Raw genomic sequence first — 23,392 nt, 5'->3', positions numbered from 1 at the left:
CAGGTGGAAGTAGTCCGGTCCTTCAAATACCTCAGAATAGTGGTGACAGGAGATGTTGGGGACTACATATCCTTAAATCTTAAACCCATATTGCAGAAATTAAAACATAAATGTGCCACTTGGTGCAAGCTGCCTTTATTGGTAACAGGTAGAGCTAACCTTATCAGAATGGTATGGGCACCTCAACTACTGTATGTCCTTCATAATGCTCCAGTATGGATACTGCCCAATAAACCGGTATGGATAGCTGCTGAAGTCAAGTATCTCACACAATTATATGACGGGTCGGAATTGGTTTCCAGGCCTGTGGCCTGATGTGGGTCTGCCATTAGTACCGGAATCCTCTCCAGCCCATGTGAGCTGAGTCCCCAGGTGTGACAATTGAGACAGTGACAACTCCGGCATCTTTGTTTGTGGTTTTTATTATAAATTAAAGGGATGGGAGAAGGGAATGAGTGGGATACTCCTCTCGGCTTGAACTAATTACAATTGGGACTTTGATCCTGGAAAAATGCCCGTTGGCGCTTCCTTGACGCTAGCCAGCGCCAGCCAACGCTCACTGACTCTGAGAACACTCTGTAAAACAGAGCAAGTGTTGAATCCCCGACCTATAGTCCAGTAGATCCAAGACTGAGAACTGTAGAACTCCTGACACTGCTTCACTATGTAAGTCTTTGAATACTTTCCCCCGTCTGGTACAGCTTGAGGTAGTATTTTGTAGAACTTCAAATGGCTAACACTGTAACTAGCACACGCAATACAATTCAGGGTCCAGACTGCGGGTGCCCCCTTTGCTCCTTGAACTCTTTAGGGTCCACTGACTATGTACCCCCTTTACACTTCAGGGTCCTCAACCTAGGTACCCCCTTTACAGCTAGCTGACCTTGGATCCCCGAACCTCTTCCGGAGTGGTCTCCTCTGACTCTAGGCAGACCCCCCAGGTGCAATCCTCAGTACTCACGACCTGTGTAGGCATTCCTGGGACTGGACCTCTCTCTCTCTCTCTGCAGGCTCTCGGCACATCGGATCCCCCTCAGCTCAGCACTCTCCGGACTCTCAGGCGACACCCCGAGACATCCACCTTCAGGCAGGGTGCCTTTAGCCAATCATGGCTCAGGGGCTAAGTCCACGCCCCACTCTATATAAGGCTGCTTACACGGCAGCCGTGTGTAGTGTGTTAGGAGTGGAGATTATGAAGGTAGTTAGTGGGTTGTGCTTGGATGTTTAATGCAGTCAGTGCAGTGTAGCACAGTGTAGTGCAGTCAGTTTAGTGTAGTACTGTGCTGATTCTTGTGTAACACAGTGTAGTGCAGTTAGTGTAGTGCTGTGCTGTGATTCTTGTGTAACACAGTGTAGTGGGGCCACTGAAGTGTTGGTGTATACAACACATCTGTTTAACCCACTGATCCCATTTTATTTTTCATTGATATTTCTTTTTCTTTTAATTTTTTTTTTTTTGCAGCATCAGGTTCTGTTGCTGCAATCTTAATACTCCCCCTTCTGTGTCACAGGTGCTATTACTTCCGCGTCAGCAGTGATTTTATTTTTGTGGCGCAGCAGCACTAATTTTATTTAGGGCATAATTGCTGTCCCACCTTGTGTCGTAGGTGCTATTCCTTCTGCGTCAGCAGTGTTTTTTTTTTTGTGGCACAGCAGGACTAATAGTATTTAGGGCATAATTGCTGTCTCCCCCCCCCTGTGCCACCTTTTGTGTCGTAGGTGCTATTCCTTCTGCGTCAGCAGTGTTTTTTTTTGTGGCACAGCAGGACTAATAGTATTTAGGGCATAATTGCTGTCTCCCCCCCCCCCTTTTTGCATCGCAGGTGCTATTCCTTTTGCATCAGCAGTTGTTTTCTTTTTTTGTGGCACAGCAGCACTAATAATATTTAGGGCATAATTGCTGTCCCCTCTTCTGCATCGCAGGTGCTATTTCTTCTGCGTCAGCAGTGGTTTTTTGTTTGTTTTGTTTTTTTCGTGGCACAAAAACACTAATAATATTTAGGGCATAATTGCTGTCACCCCCCCCCCCCCCCCACTGCATCGCAGGTGCTATTCCTTCTGTGTCAGCAGTGTTTTTTTTTATTTTGAAGAGGGAGGGGATAAAGAGGTCACTGACCGTACTTGGATGACTAAGAGAATAGAGGAGGCTAGTGAGGAGGAGGAGGCGGTACAACTCCAACGAGGCAGGATGTCCATCAGGGGCCGGCTTAGGGGCAGCCACCCTATTGCATCACTCCACAGGTGCAGCGCGCTGCAAACTCCCCGCTTACTTCCAAAAATTCATTGGTGTGGGCTTTTTTCAACACATGTGGAGCAGACCGCAGTGTTGCTGTTTGCAATCTCTGTCTGAAGCGGATCAAGCGTGGCAAGAATACCAGCCACTTGGGCACCACATGCTTGACAAGACATAGGGCGACCTGCCATACAGTCCACTGGCAACAGCACCTGAAAGACCCACATCATAATAAAATGCAGACTTCTCCTTGGTCCTCATCTGGGATCTCTACCCTTACTATACCTCAAGTCTTCTCAAAAACCTGCACTGAGAGGGATGATGGTATAGCAATGAGTGCCACAGGTACTTGCACTTAATCTGCTAGCAGTACACCACCTGTTGATTTGACCAGTAGGCAAATTTTGCTACCCCAGTTGCTGAACCATAAAAAAAAATGTCCCAGCCATCCACATGCTCAGCGTCTAAATGCTACCTTGGCCAAATTGCTAGCACTACAACTGCTGCCTTTTTATCTGGTAGACTCTGCCCCCTTTTGTGAATTTTTTGGAATGTGCTGTACCCCAGTGGCAAGTTCCAAAAAGAAATGTATTTTCATGTAAGGGCATTCCAGCTCTGTACCATCATGTGGAAGGCAATGTGTGGGCCTCATTGGACAGAGCAGTCAGCAGGAAGGTTCACATTACTGCTGGCTCATGGTCCAGAAGGCATGGTCAGGGACATTACATTTCCTTCACAGCACACTGGGTAACTCTACTGGCAGCTGGGAAAGATGCAGGACAAGGTTCAGTGCTGGAGCTTGTTCCATCATTATGCCTCCAAAAAGCTGGTGGTGATTCTGGCACATCTGTCTGCACCACCCCCTCTTCTGCTGAATTGTCTTCTGAACCAGCTATGCTCCCTTAGCGTTCAAGGGGCTATGCAAGCAGTCAGGCTAAAAGATGTCATTCAGTGCTTCAGTTGGTCTGTCTAGGGGACAGGAGCCACACCGGGGGAAAGAATTCTATCAGCTCTGTAGGGGCAGGCTCAGAGAGGGTTGACGTCATGACATCTTGAGCCAGGAACGGTTGTATGCGACAATGGCACCAACCTTCTCTCCGCCTTCCGACAGGGACACTTGACACATGTTCCATACTTGGCACATGTTCTGAGTTTGGTGGTGCAGCGTTTCTTGAACAGGTACCCGAGCTTACAAGATCTTCTGAGGCAGGCCAAAAAAGTCTGTGGCCATTTCCAGTGGCCCTACAATGCCAGTGCTCGGCTCGCTGACATTTAAGGGGAATTCAACCTTCCCAACCACAGTGACATGCCAACCAGGTGGAACTCAACATTGGCAATGCTGCATCAGCTGCACGCGCAGCAGAGGGCCATCAATCAGTACCTGTGGGAGTATGGCACAAGGACAGGCTCAGGGGAGCTTGGCTTTTTTTTCGCAATACCAGTGGCTGCTGATAAAGGATTCATGCACTGTCCTCTCACCATTTGAGGAAGCCACAAGGATGGTGAGCTGTGACGATGCATGCATCAGGGACACTAAACCTCTAGTCTACTTCCTGGAGTACACACTTCATGGAATCATGTACAGGGCATTTGAGGCAAAACAGCAGGAGGAAGAGGAGGACTTCCTTTTCTCACAAGTCCCCCTTTATGCAGATAGCATTCCTGCGGGGGCCCCAAAACACACAGGAGGAAGAGGAGGAGGAGGAGGATTGTGGCAGCATGGATGTAGAGGATAACATATAGCAGCCTTCAAGGGATGGTTTTCATTCCCCAGAAACCCCAGGACTTGTACATGGCTGGGGAGAGGTTGCTCTTGACAATGTCATCCTTCGTGACCCAGAGGACTCAGAATCTCTCATGCCTCTTCAAACTTATGCTGCATGGGCTCTCTGATGCTGTAAAGCCTCTGAAAGGACCTGAAGAATTGTGGTATCAAGGAGAGGGATCATTACTGGTTGGCAACCTTTCTTTATTCAGGTTACAAGGGTAAAGTTGCAGAGCTAATCCTACCTTCTCAGAGGGAGCAGAGGATAAAACATCTTGAGGACGCCTTGAAGAAAAAATTGTGTAACACCTTTCCAGACACTGGGAGGGTACCATTTCCTGGACAATGTATTTCTGAGGCTTTGTTCGGTCAAAAGGAGGAGCGGTGGAGAAGACAGCCGGCTGACCGATGCCTTTAAACCATTCTTTAGTCCTCAGCGCCCAGGGCTGTTAGGTTTAAGCAACCATCGGCAGTGTCTGCAACATATGGTGCAGGATTATCTAGTTTCAAGAGCAGACTTGGAGACCTTTCCAACTGAGCATCCACTGGGTTACTGGGTCTTGAGGATGAACCACTGGCCAGAATTTGCTCTATATGCAATTGCGCTACTGGCCTGTCCTGCTCCCAGTGTGCTTTCCGAATGGACATTCAGTGCTGCTAGAGGTTTAGTGATGGATAAAAGAGTGCGTCTCTCCAAAGACTCCATTGACTGGCTGACATTTATCAAAATTAATTAGTCCTGGATCAACAGCAGCTATCAAGCCCCTGATGCTAATGTAACTGATTGAATTTGCTGGGGATCTGGGATCCCTTGAAGACTGCCTATGCTGCCTATCCTTTTCCTGAATCTTGATTATGCTAGCTTACAACAATCTTTTTGGTTTAGGTCACCACCAACATCAAAGGCCCAATTTTTCTGCACCTGTATCACAGATGCATTTAGTTTTAATTTTTTGTTTCTAATTTTTAATAGCAGGACCCGTTCCTGCACCCAGCAAGAGTAACTATGAGGGGTTGCAGTGTAAAGGCCCCACCAACACACATGGCCCAATTTGTCTGCACCTGTATGACAATTGCATGTACAGTATCTCACAAAAGTGAGTACACCTCTCACATTTTTGTCAATATTTTATTATATATTTTCATGCGTCAACACTGAAGAAATGACACTTTGCCCAAATGTAAAGTAGTGAGTGTACAGCTTGTATAACAGTGTAAATTTGCTGTCCCCCTAAAATAACTCAACACACAGCCATTAATGTCTAAACCACTAGCAACAAAAGTGAGCAAACCCCTAAGTGAACATGTCCAAATTGGGCCCAACTAGCCATTTTCCCTCCTCGATGTCATGTGACTCGTTAGTGTTAGAAGGTCTCAGGTGTGAATGGGGAGCACGTGTGTTAAATTTGGTGTTATCACCCTCACTTTCTCATACTGGTCACTGGAAGTTCAACATGGCAGCTCATGGCAAAGAACTCTCTGAGGATCTGAAAAAAATAATTTTTGCTCTTCATAAAGATGGCCTAGGCTATAGGAAGATTGCCAACACCCTGAAACTAAGCTGCAGCACGGTGGCCAAGACCATACAGTGATTTAACAGGACAGGTTCCACTCAGAACAGGCCCCGCCATAGTCGACCAAAGAAGTTGAGTACAGTGCTCAGCGTCTTATCCAGAGGCTGTCTTTGGGAAATAGATGTATGAGTGCTGCCAGCATTGCTGCAGAGGTTGAAGGGGTGGGGGGGTCAGCCTGTCAGTGCTCAGACCAGAGCATGATCCCCTCCCTTCAGAGACTGGGCCTCAGGGCAGTATTCCAACATGATAAGGACCCCAAACACACCTCCAAGACAACCACTGCCTTGCTAAAGAAGCTGAGGGTAAATGTGATGGACTGGCCAAGCATGTCTCCAGACCTAAACCCTATTGAGCATCTGTGGGGCATCTTCAAATAGAAGGGGGAGGAGCGCAAGGTCTCTAACATCTACCAGCTCCGTGATGTCCTCATTGAGAGGTGGAAGAGGACTCCAGTGGCAGCCTGTAATGCTCTGGTGAAATCCATGCCCAAGAGGGTTAAGGCAGTGCTGAAAAATAATGGTGGCCACACAAAATATTGACACTTCGGCCCAATTTGGATATTTCCACTTAGGGGTGTACTCACTTTTGTTGCCAGCGGTTTAGACAATAATGGCTGTGTTAGTTATTTTGAGGGGAGAGCACATTTACACTGTTATACAAGCTGTAAACTTAAAGCGGGAGTATACCTAAAAAAAAAAAAACCCTGCAAGACAAAGGCATGCGCGAGGGAGTCATTTTTCGGCAAGTTCCCGGCAAGGAACGCTGAAGGTCCATCGGACCTTCAGAGCGCATGCGCCGCTCGCGTGAGCGACTGCATGCAAATATCTCCTAAACCGTGCCGGTTTAGGAGATATTAATTGTAACTACAGGTAAGCCTTATTATAGGCTTACCTGTAGTTAAAAGTCGCAAAAAGCGGTATACTACCGCTTTAGTACTTTACATTGTAGCAAAGTGTCATTTCTTCAGTGTTGTCACATGAAAATATATAATAAAATATTTTCAAAAATGTGAGGGGTGTACTCACTTTTGTCAGATACTGTAATTTACATTTTTGATTATAATTTTTTACAGCAGACAGCAGGGCCCATTCCTGCGCTCAGCAAGAGTAACTGAGGGGTTACAGTGTTCAGGCACCACTAGAGATGGGTAAACGGTTTTGGCCGGGCATGAGTTTGGTCTAAACAACGCTCATTCACCAGAGCTCCTGATGGTGGAGATGGATTTTACTGCGTATTAGCACCAAATCAGGTGAGCAAGCCAGGGTCCAGTAGGAGATATAGCAGGTAGGGATCAAGCAGAAGCGTAGTCAAGAAAGAAGCCAAAGGTCGGTACCGAATAGCTGCAGGTAGGGACTAAGCAGAAGCGTAGTCGAGGAGCAAGCCAAATGTCGGTAATGAATGGTAGTGTAGATACGGACGGCAGCAGGAGAGACAAATGAGATATTGGCTGGTGTAGGCACAATATTCTGGCAACCAAGAAGTGCAGAGACATGGCCTAAATCTGAAAGTTCATGGGAGGAGCAAAGGGTTTAAGGTTCCAGGCAATTAAGATTCACAGCAGGATCATTCAAGGATTTGTCCAGGGAACTCTACAGCATTCCAGGTGGCTCAACAAGCAGAGACATTGCCAGGCACAGCAGAGGTCCCAGGTTCAAGTCCAGGTCCTGACTAGGACTAGGGATAAGCTTTGAGTTTAAATCAAATGTAAGTTCGACTCGAACATTGGCTGTTTGTTCGTTGAATGATGAACAAATGTGCTGCTTCGTGGGAAATTTGAGCGCCCGCACCCATAATGCACAGCGCGTGCAGTGCATTATGTGATTGGCTAAAGCATGCGCCCTGACCTTCATGCTTTGGCCAATCAAATCATCTCTGCCATGATTGGACAAAGGCAGACTGCACGTATATGTCCCACAGTAAAGACTGCTCGCACAGCCGCAGCATGTAGTATGACTGTGCAGGTGAGATAGCAAATGATTGAGACAGGGAGAGGACAGTCATTTGCAGTGTATCAGAGTACAGTGTAGTCTAATTCGAGACATTGCTAGCAGTCAGTTAGGCAGGGAGAGAGATTTGTGCTTTTTAAGAGATCAGATAGTGAAGTATATTCAGTATATGTAGATATATATATATATATATATATATTGTGGGAGATTAGCTCGGTGGCGGGCGTGGATGACCCCTTGGGGGGGTTCGTTACACAGGGATAGCCGAGAAGTGGTTGAAAACAACAGTGTAAGGTTTTATTCTTGCAATTTTCTTCACACAAGTGCAAGCTCCAAAAACAGCATAATTCAAAATAAACATAAATAAAATAAATCCTTGCCATTGTGGGCGGCTACCTTCTCACATACAGTAACCTACCTAAGGAGTCTGTCTCCAACCTACTGTTGGGCAAACTTTGCTGATCCTACAGCAGACACTCAATAGTCCATGTTTTTTCTTCACACAACAAATGTCCATTGAACATGTCCCTTTTCCTCTTCACATTGAACATGTCCCTTTGCTTGTCTCTTCACATAGCAAACAGTTCATTTATTTCTTCCACATAGAAATAGTTCATTTTCTCACCTTGAGAAGTCTTCACGCTTTTTACCCTCCTCAGCGCACATCGCTCCAGGAGGTCTTCCCCATGCCCACACAGCTTCAGGGGGCACACCTTCTCCCATGCCCACACAGCGTCGGGAGGCACACATGACTGTCCTCCTCTCCCCAGCTTCACACAGCGAGGCAGCAATCCTTAGACTTCCTTTGGACAAATTATAGATGCCTTAACTTCCTCATTCTGAACAGCTGAAGGCCTTTCAACTTCCTTAAGCCGTCCTGGCTACCTCTGCAGCCGACACCCTATAGTAATTGGTGAATTTTCTAAACCAGGTGGAAATGTATCTCCTGTCTGTGACTACATCCACAGATTTACCTGACTTCCTGTCACAATTATATATATATATATATATATATATATATACACCATATACCATATACCATATATTGATCTCTATCTATATATATATAGGACAATTGATTATATATCAGGCCATTCAGTATCTATTGGTCAGTTCAGAATACCCTATATTGATCTCTATCTATATATAGGACAATTGATTAGATATCAGGCCATTCAGTATCGATTGCTCAGTTCAGTATACAGTCGTGATCGAAAGTTTGGGCACCCCAGGTAAACATTTGTATTAATGTGCATGAAGAAGCCAAGGAAAGATGGAAAAATCTCCAAAATGCATGAAATTACAGATTAGACATTCTTATACGTCAAAAAAGTTAGATTTTATTTCCATCATTGACACTTTCAAAATTACAGAAAACAAAAAAATGGCGTTTGGGCACCCTGCAGAATTTATAGCATGCACTGCCCCCTTTGTAAGGCTGAGACCTGCCAGTGTCATGGATTGTTCTCAATTATCGTCTGGGACCAGGTGATGTCAATCTCAAAGGTTTTAAATGCCCAGACTCATCTGACCTTGCCCCAACAATCAGCACCATGGGATCTTCTAAGCAGTTGCAAAGAAAAATGAAACTGAAAATAGTTGACGCACAAAGCTGAAGAAGGCTATAAGAAGATAGGAAAGCATTTTCAGATGTCAATATCCTCTGTTCGGAATGTAATTAAGAAATGGCAGTCATCAGGAACAGTGGAAGTTAAAGCAAGATCTGGAAGACCAAGAAAAATATCGGACAGAACAGCTCGCAGGATTGTGAGAAAAACAATTCAAAACCCACGTTTGACTGCACGATCCCTCCAGAAAGATCTGGCAGACACTGGAGTTGTGGTACACTATTCCACTATAAAGAGATACTTGTACAAATATGGTCTTCATGGAAGAGTCATCCGAAGAAAACCTCTTCTACGTCCTCACCACAAAAATCAGCGTTGGAACTTTGCAAATGAACATATAGACAAAAATAATGAACTCAGTCCATAAAACTGCAAAAAAAGTCCATATGGATAATCAGTGTCAGTGTAAACAAGGTCAATCCTCCACCAGTGGTCCTTCACCCAAAAACAGAAATGCGCACTCACCAGACCATGTTGCTGTCTTATTAGGACAGCTAATGCGTTTTTGTATATTATACAGCAGGTCTTGAGCCAGAAAGCAAATCAGAAGAGAGGATGACACCGGAAAAAATTCCTTCAAGTACTCCAATTAGCAGGAAGTTATATCAATAGATATGCAAGAGAGAAAATGCTTTCCATAGTGTAGTATTTACTAAAAGACAACTAAAAACAAGAAAAAGCCAAACACAAAGGTCCAATCTTCAGAACATCACTTACATAAAAAGCCACCAGAACCCACAATAGCACTGGTGGCTAGGACCTCTGGCATGTAATACTACTCTACGGCCGTTTCGCGTGAAAACATGTAGAAGAGGTGGTGGATAGAGATGTCGCGAACATAAAATTTTATGTTCGCGAACGGCCAACGCGAACTTCCGCAAATGTTCGAGAACGGGCGAACCGGGCGAACCGTCATAGACTTCAATAGGCAGGCGAATTTTAAAACCCACAGGGACTCTTTCTGGCCACAATAGTGATGTAAAAGTTGTTTCAAGGGGACTAACACCTGGACTGTGGCATGCCGGAGGGGGATCCATGGCAAAACTCCCATGGAAAATTACGTAGTTGACGCAGAGTCGGGTTTTAATCCATAAAGGGCATAAATCACCTAACATTCCTAAATTGTTTGGAATAACGTGCTTTAAATCATCCAGTGTGTGAATACGATCAGGTATGATGTTGTATCGATCAGTTAGTGTAAGGGTTACGCCCGCTTCGAAGTGACAGACCAAACTCTGACAGACAAAACTCCCCATTTAACGCACCGCAAACAACTGCAAACAGTCCATTTGCAGTGGGCACAGTACAGTCTGTGGGCCTGACACTCACTGGCAGGCAACTGCAATTATATTACAGAGAAAAAATGAAATTACTTTTTTATCTGCAAGGTGCTGTGCCACCCTATATGAGTGGTGGGCAGTGGGCACAGTACAGTCTGTGGACCTGACACTCACTGGCAGGCAACTGCAATTATATTACAGAGGTAAAATTAAATGAATTTTTTATCTGCAAGGTGCTGTGCCACCCTATATGAGTGGTGGGCAGTGGGCACAGTACGGTCTGTGGACCTGACACTCACTGGCAGGCAACTGCAATTATATTACAGAGAAAAAATTAAATTACTTTTTTATCTGCAAGGTGCTGTGCCACCCTATATGAGTGGTGGGCAGTGGGCACAGTACAGTCTGTGGGCCTGACACTCACTGGCAGGCAACTGCAATTATATTACAGAGGAAAAATTAAATATATAAATATCAATACTAGTACTAAATTAATAGACGATGTTGTAATCCACTGCGCTTTAGGAAATACAGGTAACACAAACCTGACAGAATAACACAAATAACAAAAATTGCTGCTACTTAAATGAGTAAATATAATAAAAAATAAAATTCATCCAGAAAAAACAGGAACTGGCTTTTTCATTCGAATTTCAGTAGCGCAGGGATGGTGATAACCTCTTACCAAATAAATAGGATGATAACATACCAAAATATATGAATCAGATGTGATAAATATAAGCATAAAATCATAAATACATAAAAGCATGAAATCACATCAATAGGAGTCCATAGGTATAAAGTGCATAGAGCAATGAAAGTGCAAACATGAAGGATCACAGGTGCAACGTATGGGGACCACCCCTGCTTGCCACCACCACACAGTGCTGGAAGAAGTATCTGAAATTCAGACTCACCAGACGCCTATGCCTAACCACTCTCATGGACTAGCCAACAACAGCATATAGTAAAATCAGATTTCCTCCAGATCTCTGATTTGTGCTGCAAAGACTCCTCTGGAAGATTTCCTGGTAAATTTATAGTGAGTCTGAATTTCAGATATTTCTCCCGGCACTGTGTGGTGGTGGCAAGCAAGGGTGGTCCCCATAAGTCGCACCTGTGATCCTTCATGTTTGCACTTTCATTGCTCTATGCTCTTTATACCTATGGACTTTATGGACTCCTATTGATGTGATTTCATGCTTTTATGTATTTATGATTTTATGCTTATATTTATCACATCTGTATTTTGGTATATGTTATCATCCTATTTATTTGGTAAGAGGTTATCACCATCCCTGCGCTATTGAAATTCAAATGAAAAAGCCAGTTCCTGTTTTTTCTGGATGAATTTTATTTTTACATCAATGATGTATAGGGGGCGGACCGAACATCGCATATGTTCGCCCGCCGAGGAGAACGCGAACAAGCGATGTTCGCCGGGAACTGTTCGCCGGCGAATAGTTCGGGACATCTCTAGTGGTGGAGTGGATAAATAGGCCGTCCTTATCCTCCTCGTCTTCTGACACCCATGCTCACACTAGTTTGCCTTCCACTGCAGCTGCCAAAGTGGCCCGTTCCACAGGCTTCTTCTCCACAGCTACTCCTTCTGCTGCCCCACCATCATGCACGGAGGAGTCACCTGAACTATTCGATCATAGTGTCAGCGACATGCTACTGGAGGATGCCCAGCAATTTGAAACCTATGATGTTGGTTCGCAGGTTGATGAAGGGAATAATGTGAGCCTAGAGAGAGGGGCTGACAATGACGGACAAGAAACTAGCAGTCATGTTCCCACAGCTGCAGCATACTGCCAAGTTTGCTCCAGTAATGTGGAGGGAGGGGATGAAGAGGTCACTGAATGTACTTGGGTGCCTGACAGGATAGAGGAAGAAAGTGAGGGAGAGGAGGAGGAGGAGGAGGCACAACTCCAACGAGGCAGGATGTGCTCCTGGGGCCGCCATAGGAGTAGCCAACCTACTGCATCACAGCACAGAGCTCCACAGGTGCAGGGTGCTGCAAACTCCCAGCGGACTTCCAAAAGTTCATTAGTGTAGGCTTTTTTCAGCACATGTGCAGCAGACCACAGCTGTTTGCAACATCTGTCTGAAGTGGCTCAAGCGTGGCCAGAACACCAGCCGCTTGGGCACCACATGCTTGACAAGACATATGACGCCCTGCCATGCAGTCCATTGGCAACAGCACCTGAAAGAGCCACAAGATCAAACAAGCATACTTCACCTTGCTCCTCATCTGGGATCTCTAACCCTAATATACCTCATGTCTTCTCAAATAGCTGCATTGAGAGCGATGATGGTATAGCAATGAGTGTCACAGAGACTTGCATCCAATCTGCTAGCAGTACACCACCGCTTGATTTGAACAGCAGGCAAATTTCACTCCCCCAGTTGCTGAATCGTAGAAAGAAATACTGTCAGCCATCCACATGCTCAGTGTCTTAATGCTAGCTTGGCCAAATTGCTAGCATTACAATTTCTGCCCTTTCATCTGGTAGACTCTGCTCCTTTTCGCAAATTTGTGAAATGTGCTGCACCACAGTGGCAGGTACCAAAAAGGCATTTATTTTCGCGTAAGGCCATTCTGGCTCTCTACTATCATGTGGAAGGTAGTGTTTTGGCCTCGTTGGACAGAGCAGTCAGCATGAAGGTTAACATTACTGCTGACTCTTGGTCCAGCAGGCATAGACAGGGACATTACATTTCCTTCACGGTGAAATAGGTAACTCTGCTGGCAGCTGGGAAGGATGCAGGACAGGGTTCAATGTTGCAGCTTGTTTTGCCACCACGCCTCCAAAAAGCTGGTGCTGTTTCTGCCACATCTGGCTACTCCACCGCCTCTTCTTCTTCTTCTTCTTCTTCTTCCTCCATGTCCTCTTCTGCTCAATTGTCCTCTGAAGCAGCAGTGCTCCCTAAGTGTTCAAGGGGCTATGCAAGCAGTCAGGCTAAAAGATGCCATGCCGTGCTTCAGTTGGTCTGTCTAGGGCATAGGAGTCACACCGGGGGAGAGATTCTGTCAGCTCTGCAGGGGCAGGCTCAGAGATGGTGGATGCCAAGACAGATTGAGCTAGGAATGGATGTATGCGACAATGGCACCAACCTTCTCTCCATCCTCTGACAGGGACACTTGACACATGTTCCAGGATTGACACATGTCCTGAATCTGGTGGTGCAGCGTTTGACCAGATACCCGGGCTTCCAAAATCTCCTGAGGCAGGCCAGAAAAGTCTGTGGCCATTTCCGGCATTCATACAATGCCAGTGCTCACTTATCTGACATTCAACGGGAATTCAACCTGCCCACCAACCGCCTCATTTGTGACATGCCCACCAGGTGGAACTCAACATTTGCAATGCTGCAGCGCTGCACAAGCAGCAGAGGGCCATCAATGAGTACCTGTGTGAGTATGGCACAAGGACAGGGTCAGGGGAGCTTGGCTTTTTTTTTGCCACGCCAGTGGCTTTTGATTAAGGATGCATGCATCGTCCTGTCACCATTTGAGGAGGCCACAAGGATGGTGAGCCGGGAAGATGCATGCATTAGTGACACTATCCGGCTAGTCCACCTGCTGGAGCACACGCTGTGGGGAATCGTGGACAGGGCATTTGAGGCAGAACAGTGGCAGGAAGAGGAGGACTTCCTTTCCTCACAAGGCATGGTTGGGGAAAGGTTGCTCCTGACAATGTCATCCTTAGTGACCCAGAGGACTCAGAAGCTCATGCATCCTCAAACTTACGTTGCATGGGCTCCCTGATTCTGCAAAGCCTGCGAAAGGGCCCGAGGATTCGTGCTATCAAGGAGAGGGATAATTACTGGTTGGCAACCCTCCTTGATCCACGTTACAAGAGTAAAGTTGCAGAGCTCATCCTGCCTATACAGAGGGAACAGAGGATGAAACATCTTGAGGAGGCCTTGAAAAAAAGTTGTTTAACACTTTTCCACACACTGGGAGGTTAACATTCTCTGGACGTGTTTCTGAGACATCATTCAGCCAAAGAAGGAGCGGTGGAGAAGGCGGCTGGCTGACCAATCCCTTCAAAACAGTTCTTTAGTCCTCAGCAGCACCCAGGGCTGTTAGGGTTAAGCAACCATCGGCAGCGTTCTCATTATATGGTGCATGATTATCTAGGGGCAAGAGCAGACTTGGAGACCTTTCCACCTTGAGGATGGACCACTGTCCAGAACTTGCTCAATATGCAATGGAGCTACTGGCCTGTCCTGCTTCCAGCGTGCTTTCTGAATGGACATTCAGTGCTGCTGGAGGTTTTGTGATGGACAAAAGAATACGTCTGTCCACAGATTCTGTTGACCAGCAGACTTTTATTAAAATTAATCTGTCCTGGATCAACAGCAAATATGCCCCTGATGCTGATGTAACTGATTGAATTTGCTAGGGGTCTGCCATCCCTTGAAGACTGCATATGCTGCCTATCCTATTCTTCAACCTTGATTCTGCTAGCTTCCAACAAAGTTTTTGGTTTAGGTCACCACCAACCCCCATGGCCTAATTTTTGTGCACTTGTATGACAGGTGTATACAATTTAAATTTTGTAGGTCATTTTTAACAGCAGGCCCTGTTCCTGTGCCCTGCGCCCAGCAAGAGTAACTGTGACGGGTAATGGTGTTCAGGCAGTGGTCAACACCAAAGGCCCTATCTTTTGCACCTGTATGACAAGTACATGCGATTTCAAATTTGCACAGGATTTTTACCAGCAGGGCCTGTTCCTGCACCCAGCAAGAGTAACAGCGAGGGGTTACGGTGTTCAGGCACCACCAACACCAAAAGCGCAATTTTTCTGCACCTGTATGACAAGTTCATGCGATTTCAATTTTGTATCTAATTCCTAATGGCAGGGCCTTTCCCTGAGCCCAGCAAGAGTAACTATGAGGGGTAGTGGTGTTCAGGCACCACCAACAACCAAGGCCAAATGTTCCGGCACCTGTATGACAAGTTCATGCAATTTCAATTTTGTATCTCATTTCTAATGGCAGGGCCTGTCCCTGTGCCCAGCAAGAGTAACTGTGAGAAATTGCGGTGTTCAGGCAACACCAACAACCAAGGCCCAATTTTCCGGCACCTGTGTGACAAGTTTATGCGATTTCAATTTTGTATCTAATTTCTAACGGCACAGCCTGTCCCTGTGCCCAGCAAGAGTAACTATGAAGGGTTGCAGTGTTCAGGCACCACCAACAACCAAGGCCCAATTTTTCTGCACCTGTATGACAAGTTCCATGTGATTTCAAATTCATATGGAATTTTTACCAGCAGTGCCCGTTCCTGCGCCCAGCAAGAGTAACTGCGAGGGGTTGCGGTGTTCAGGCACCACCTACACCAAAGGCCCAATTTTTCTGCACCTGTATGACAAGTAAATGCGATTAGAAATATGTATGTATATTTGTATAGGACATTTTTTCCCTTAGAAATGTCAGTATTGCTGCAGCAGGTTACATACATTGTACAGATGCACTGCTTTACAGGCACATTAAGAGGACCCCCCAGGCACGATATTTAAAAGAATTTTTCATTTTTATATTTTCATTTTAGGTCTCATTAAAATCAGTAAATCACTGCTCCTTTAAAAACAATTGTTTTTAAAAAAGTTTTTTGCATTGCTACATGTTCCCCAGGTCAGTACCCGAACTCCCATACACTTTAGTTGGGCAAATACTTGCATTTAAGCCTTTAAAATGAGGACTTTTGATTTTTGATGTTCGAGTCCTATAGACTTCAATAGAATTTGTTTGTTTGAACAAACTTTTCCCCTGTTCGCGGGGGTTCTGATGCGAACCAAACAGGGGGGGTGTTCGGCTCATCACTAATCTTCAGCATGCTTTTGCACAGAAGAATCTCGAGAAAGCAGCCATAAGTAATAAAGCTGATTATGATCTCAAAACCACCAAGAAGGAGTATGAGACAGGTGATAAGGTGTACCTGTACAATTTTGCTTGAGATAAAGTAGAAGAAAAGAAGTTTCTTCCTTCAGGTCCTTACATTATCATTGACAAGATCTCACCCATGGTTTACAAAATATAAATTGTCAAGAATTATGGTTTTGTAGAAAAATGGGTTCATGTCAATCAGTTACGTGCTTGTCATCCTACCGTAGGTCTCAACTGAGAATACTAGAAGGTGAAGCTGTAGAAGAGACTTCATAAATATATCCAGAGGGTGTGAATATAATGATTTGACATTGTGATAACTTCTCTCAATGGAAATATTTTAAAAATGTGAAGCTTCTCCATAGTTGTATTGGTCTTGACGATTATAGCAGAATACTATAGTCATGCAGTTTGATCAATAATATTTAGCTAACTGATAATTACCCAGTTGCTATATCATACAGTAGTTATGACATAGTTAGACAGAGCATAATATGAATTGATAAGAATATATTTTTATACTGTTTTATTTAATAGGAGGAAACTGACCTTCCAACCTAGATCATTGATTGGTACAGACGATGATGACTACCAAAAATGCTGCGATCGGGTGGGTTGTATTAATCCTTGGTGCCCAGCTCAGGACTGAACCTATCATTGAGTCGGGTCCTTCATCAGGAGTCATGCTGCAAGATGCTCCAGGATTCTTATTAACGGAAAGGAAGATTTTGTTTCAGAAGGTCTTTGTGAGTTTGGATCCAAAGATATACATTGAAAGGAATTAAAATATATCTCATTTTCAGTTGGAGGAGATGCAAGAATGGTATATTGCACATGTGAGCAGAGCTCAGACTAGGGTGTGAGACGCTTTAGAACATGCAAGGAAACCATTCATTATCCAACCAACGTCTAAGAATGAACGTCCAAAGAGATTCATCGGGTTCCTGATTGTTAGCATTGTTTTCACTACGCTTGGGATGGTGGTGGCCACCACCACCTCAGCAGTCAATTCTGTCTCCATAAAGACTTTACAAGCTGAAGTAGGAGATTTGAAGGAAAATATTGAGTATCTATACCAAGAAATTGAAATTCAAAAGACTAATATGGAAAAATTGGAGGACATAGTTAACAATATTATAGTTACTACAGAATTGCATTCGGAACTGATTTTGCGTTCTACAGAATTACATAAAAATCATGAACAATTCTAATATGAACTCTTATTTTTTTTGAAAGAGGACAAGACATTTCTTCTGACCTTTTTCTCAGATATGTCTAAGGTTGCTCACCTGAATACTAGGGTAAAGGGGGGGGGGGGAGGGGGGGTTATGTCAGGACTATAAGGGCTTAAAGGAATCATATGAGACCCATACATATTATTTTACATATTTGTAATATGGGCATCCAGGCAGCCATCTTTGTCATGAGGTGAATGTAAGTTCATTATCCTGGGGTGAAGATTCTTACAGAAAATTTTAGAGTCTTAGCAAACCACTTCTCAGGCCAATAAATTAAAGGGGCCCAGACAGCACACCAAGATAAGGACCAGCCATGGTGCCAGGCTGGGTTATAATGAGAGTGATGTCATTCTTGTCTCAATTTCAACAATGGACAAGGATCAGGATGTTTCAGTTTTTTAGTTGGGGTCATTTAAAATTTGCTTGAGGAAACATTATTATTCATTGTTGTGATTGTATTAGCAATAATGTTATGGTATCATATTATATAAAGCGCATATATCTGCCTACTTAATAGAATAAGTTCAAGGAATGTTTTATATGCATGTACTTTTATAATATTCAACTGATATTCATTATTCTTGCTTTTATCAAGAGTACTCTATAGGGTTACGGTGTGAAGGCACCTTCGACGCCCAAAGAGCAATTTTTCTGCACCTGTTACATTTATCCAAAATCTGAGAAGAGACACCAGAATTTATCCAAAAAATCACTAATCTTGTTCCAAGTGCACTACTTTGTGGCCTCATCATACAGAATGCCGAGAATGGCTCCCCAAGCCGATGGTTACAAAATAAAGAAAGCTTGCAGGGAAAATGGCATTTTTTTGGCTTTATAAATGCAATTATTTCTGCAGCAGCTTCTATACACAATACAGATGTGCCACTTTACAAGTAGACTAAGGGGACCCCCCAGGCACTATATTGAAAAGATTTTTTTATTTTTATAGTCATTTCTCATTTTGATGCTTTCACTTTTAAGCATCAGTAAATCACTGCTCATTTAAAAATTACGTTTTTACAACCTTTTTTTTCATTGATACATGTGCCCCAGGACAATACCTGGACTTCCATAACCACTGTATGCCCAATTACTTCCATATAAGCCTTCAAAATGGACACTTTTGATTTTTACAGTTCGAGTTCCATAGACTTCAATGGGGTTCGTTTTTCGGTTTCGATCTTTTGCGATGTTTGAAAGTTATTAAACGAACCGAACAGGGGGTCGTTCGGCCCATCCCTAATATCAATGAATTGGGGTAGGATTTAAGTCTACCCCTACCAAAGCTCTAACTGGAATAAGTACATTTCAGACCTATCTGAATTCTTCTTTGTGTTTATACATTAGCTCAGTCTAGATTTCACATTTATCATTTTCCAGCCCTGATCAAACAGAGCTTTAAAAATCTTGAAATGCGTTGAAACATTTTGATGGATACAATGATAAATAAAACTTACTTTTAAGTCAGGATTGAATCAGATTGGTGGCTGGCATTTTTTTGCACAATTATATAAGAGACTCCAGGGAGTTTGATGTGGAATATCTAGATTCTCATCCCAGAATCACCAGATTATGGATAAAACGTAGTGGTGGGAACTAGTTTAGTACAGCAATATCTGGATGAACAATAAAAAGATGGGGCAGACTGGGCCGGAGGGCAATTTCCCCCTAGGCCACTGTGATGCCCCGTAAAAACAGGTCACCGCAGACACGCCCAAAGGCTTCCTGGCGAAGAAGAGTAAAAAGTCCTTGCCAGGGTCCTACCAAGTGCAGGATGAGTGTGAGGACAGAGTGCAGGCAGCCCCCCTGGCATGGATGGTGTATTCTGTGTCCAAGCAGAGGCTGGCTCTGTAGCCCACCAGAGGATCTCCTTTCCAGGTCAGCCCTGACCGGGCTGCCCGGCTCCCCCTGCAGCCCCCGTCCCCCCACTTTGGAAACCTGGAATCAGTATGGCAGGCACTGTGCAGCCCAACCCTCCCAGAGAGCAGAGAGTTGCTGGAGTAGAGTCTCAGCCTTGAAGGGGGGCTGGGTAGAGGGAGAGCAGGAGGGGGCCCAGTCACTGCACCCTGGGCCTCTGGGTTATACTTGCCCCCTGGGGCAAAAGTTGCCAGTCAGCTCCTGCTCTTCTCCCTGTATACATCGCATGGCTTTATTTTCAGTGTTAGCTCAATGTATGTCTTAATTATAGGCCTCAATTAGCATCATCAATAACACTGTCCTCTTCTCTGTTGTCCCCCAGTCGGATGTGGTTACAACCCCCTCCACCCCTTCATTGCATGCTTTGGAATAACAGTCTTCATCCTCCGATACAGAATCCTAAATAACAGACTGTAAAGCTCCTTCCTACAAACCCCATCCTCAATCCATCCCGTATACTCTTTGCCTACATCTTAGGCAGAGCTTTGTTTCTGTTTAATAGATAGAAAAATTACCACCCTGGGAGTCACCTTCGAAATCTGTATTAAGGTCTGAAGGTATAAGAGACATGGGAAAACACAAAAGTGTGAGCCTGGCCTAATATTTGGCATTCTAATTGTTTTTACATGTACCTATTTTTCACATATGGAGAGAGGGCACTACAAGACTTTTAAAATACCTTCCTGGCTATGGCTGCCAACCATGTGACGTACAATACCAAGCCATCATGAGCTGATTCACCCCCCCCCCCCTTCCCATTCCCTTTGTCTTTGAAGGCCCATTTCCTCTTTGTGTGGATCCAAGGTTTGAATTTGTGCACCATTTCAAATATTATTTATTTGATAAGGTCACCTGGCCAGTATCTAACAGGACTTACCCTCCTCAGGTTTCTCACTGGTGGCCACACACAGCTGCTTCTTTATTTCAATGATCATGATTTCCCCATCACAGAGCTGATCTATAAACAAAAAGCAATGGATGAATACCAAAAGTCTTTCTGTAGGAGTCAATTAATATTTATAATCATTTCACTTGCATAAAATAGGCTTGTCATATATGTCTTATAACCTAAGCACCCCTTACAGCACAGCTAAGTCCTTGACCTCCCGTTTCTCCAATGCAGTTAAAGAAATGCTGTGAAGAAGTCATAGCTTATTGGATGAGGTCATCCTTGTAGATCCGTTGATCAGTGTCCATACAGCTCAAGCCCCAGCCAATCACAGTAGAAAGCACGCCCCTAGGGATACACACAGCCCCTCCCTCCCAAATAAAGTTAACCCCTTCACTACCAGTGTATTTTTACAGTAACAGTGCATATATATAGCACTGATTACTGTAGAAATGTCACTGGTAACCCCAAAAGTGTCAAAAATGTCAGTCAAGGGTCCGATCTGTCCGCCCCAATGTCGCAGTACCGCAAAAAAAAATCGCAGATCGCCGCCATTACACGTTAAAAAAAAAAACAACAAAAATGACAGAAATCTTTCCCTTTGTTAGTAAACGCGATAACTTTTGCGCAAACCAATCAAAATACGCTTTTTGCGATTTTTTTTACCAAACATAGGTAGCATAAAACAAATTGGCAGAAAAAGTAAAAAAATTTTGATTTTTAAATTTTTTTTTTGGGGAATTTCATATAAAAAAAATGTGAAAAATATTGCTATTTTTGCAAAATTGACGCTCTTTTTTTGTTTATAGCGCGTGATCAAAAAATCGCACAGGTGATCAAATACCACCAAAAGAAAGCTCTGTTTGTGGGAAAAAAAGGACGCCAAATTCGTTTAGGTACAGCGTCGCACGACCGCGCAATTGTCCGTTAAAGTCACGCAGTGCCGAATCGCAAAATACCCCCTGGTCGGAATGGGGGTAAAATCTTCCGGGGCTTAAGTGGTTAAAAGCCCGTGATTAAACCAGAACCATTAGTAAAAGCCAATTGAGGGGGCAGGAGGGGCCGGTCAGCCTGCTTTTTGCTGCAGGCGTTTATAGGGCTTTTTTGCGGACATATTTGGAGTCAGGCATGACACCTGAACTTGTGTATAGGGGTATATATACAAACACATGTATGTATATATACACCTACACATATATAGGTGTGAAAATAGCAGAACACTATGCTTGCGCTAATTAAATAATTAACAGGCATATGGCTCCGCTTCTATCACACCTATATGTGTGCATGTGTAAAATACATATAAGTGTGTGTGTGTGTGTATATATACCCCTATACAGAAGTTCAGATGTTTTGCCTGCCTCCAAAGACCCCAAAAAAATGCCCAAAAAAACGCCTAGTGTGAACCGGGGCTTAAAGGGAAACATGTAATTGTTGCGGGTCAGTTTCATTTTACTGTTTTATATATACACAATATATACATTTATTATTTTTCAAATAAACATCTAATACATGAGAAGGGATTCCCAGAGCACTATGGTTTATCTGAAGACAGCAATGAAGAAAAAGCTTGCTTTCAGGCATGCTGTCTCTTATTGAAACCTCAGACCAGGTATTGGATAATGGAGAGTCAAAGCTCTGATTTATTTATTGTGTGTAAATTTCAGCTTAAAGGGTAACTCCACTTTTGTGCGGAAAAAAATAATAAATAAAGAAAGAATAATATAGTGTATACAATTGCGACACAAATCATATTGTAATTGAATGCTATTAAAAGTCACCTTTCCGAGCATGGGGACAAATGTGGTAAGATCTTGGCACATGCTCTTCGCCAACAGAGGGCGCAGGCATTTATCCCTGCTGTGCTTTCCCCCTCCCAACAAAAGGTCCAGGCTACGGAGCGTATAGCAGAGGTGTTTCGCCGCTATTATGCCTCCTTGTACAATCTATCCTCGGACTCTACGGCTTCTGCCCAGGATGCTCTTCGGACACGTATTCAGGAATATATTCGCGCATCGGGCCTCCCGTGTCTCCCGACGACAGCCTTGGAGCAGTTGGACGAACCGCTTCGGCCGACCGAACTTTCCTGCGCGATGGCGGGGTCTCAAAGGGGCAAAGCCCCGGGGCCTGGCGGCTATTCGCTCTCATACTATAAGTGCTTTGCGGATGTACTCTCCCCTCACTTCCTGGCTGCTTATAATGCGGCGGGTCTGGGTGCAGATTTTCCATTGGACTCCCTCCGAGCTCACATCACGGTAATAGCAAAGGAGGGCAAGGACCCCCTTCTCTGCCAGAATTATCGTCCTATCTCGCTCCTCAATATCGATCTGAAGCTTTTTACGAAAATCTTAGCATCACGTCTAGCCCCCTTCCTCCCACAGTTGATACATGACGATCAGGTAGGCTTCATACCCTCTCGGGAGGCTCGTGATAATACCACGAAAGCGATTGATATCCTTCACCTGGCCTGTTCCCGGGGGACCCCAATGCTGCTTCTCTCGACGGACGCCGAAAAGGCGTTCGATCGAGTGAATTGGCTCTTCCTCCTGGAAACCTTGGAGCATGTGGGGTTGGGACAGCGTATGATGGCCTGGATCAGGGCGATATATTCGCGCCCGTCTGCTTGTGTTAAGGTTAATGGCTTCCTCTCTGATCCGTTAGAGATCAGGAACGGTACGAGACAGGGGTGCCCTCTTTCTCCCCTGATTTTTGTGTTGACTCTCGAGCCCTTCCTGCGCTCCATCAGAGCGAGCTCCGATGTCACTGGCCTGCCACTTTCGGCGTCGTTCGCCCCTAAGGTGGCGGCCTATGCGGATGATCTCCTCTTCTTCCTTACTAGGCCGCTGATCTCTTTACCGAATCTTATGCGGGAGTTTAAGGCGTTTGAAACTCTGTCCTCGTACAAAATCAATTTCCAGAAATCGGAGGCCCTCCCGGTTGCGATGCCACCCGCTATGTCGCAGCTTCTCAAAGGCGATTTTCCATTCAAGTGGAGCTCCTCCCACATCACATACCTGGGCATAT

General features: G+C 44.6%; 1 protein-coding gene across 1 annotated transcript in view; it reads right to left on the bottom strand.

The window, feature by feature from the left end:
• Positions 1-22,219, bottom strand: part of LOC309564177 (C-type lectin domain family 10 member A-like) — a gene marked incomplete at both ends in the record, with an annotated part of 34,794 nt that extends 12,575 nt beyond the window's left edge. Inside the window, 2 exons of the mRNA XM_082268810.1 lie at positions 20,357-20,437; positions 22,150-22,219. Coding sequence (XP_082124936.1) covers positions 20,357-20,437; positions 22,150-22,219 — 151 coding nt within the window. The remainder of the gene's footprint in view (positions 1-20,356; positions 20,438-22,149) is intronic.
• Between the last annotated feature and the right edge of the window lie 1,173 nt (positions 22,220-23,392).

The sequence above is a fragment of the Pelophylax lessonae genome, assembly GCF_965119305.1.
Source record: "Pelophylax lessonae genome assembly, chromosome: 9".
Classification (NCBI taxonomy): Eukaryota; Metazoa; Chordata; class Amphibia; order Anura; family Ranidae; genus Pelophylax; species Pelophylax lessonae.
This window is presented reverse-complemented; position numbering and strand designations above follow the sequence as displayed.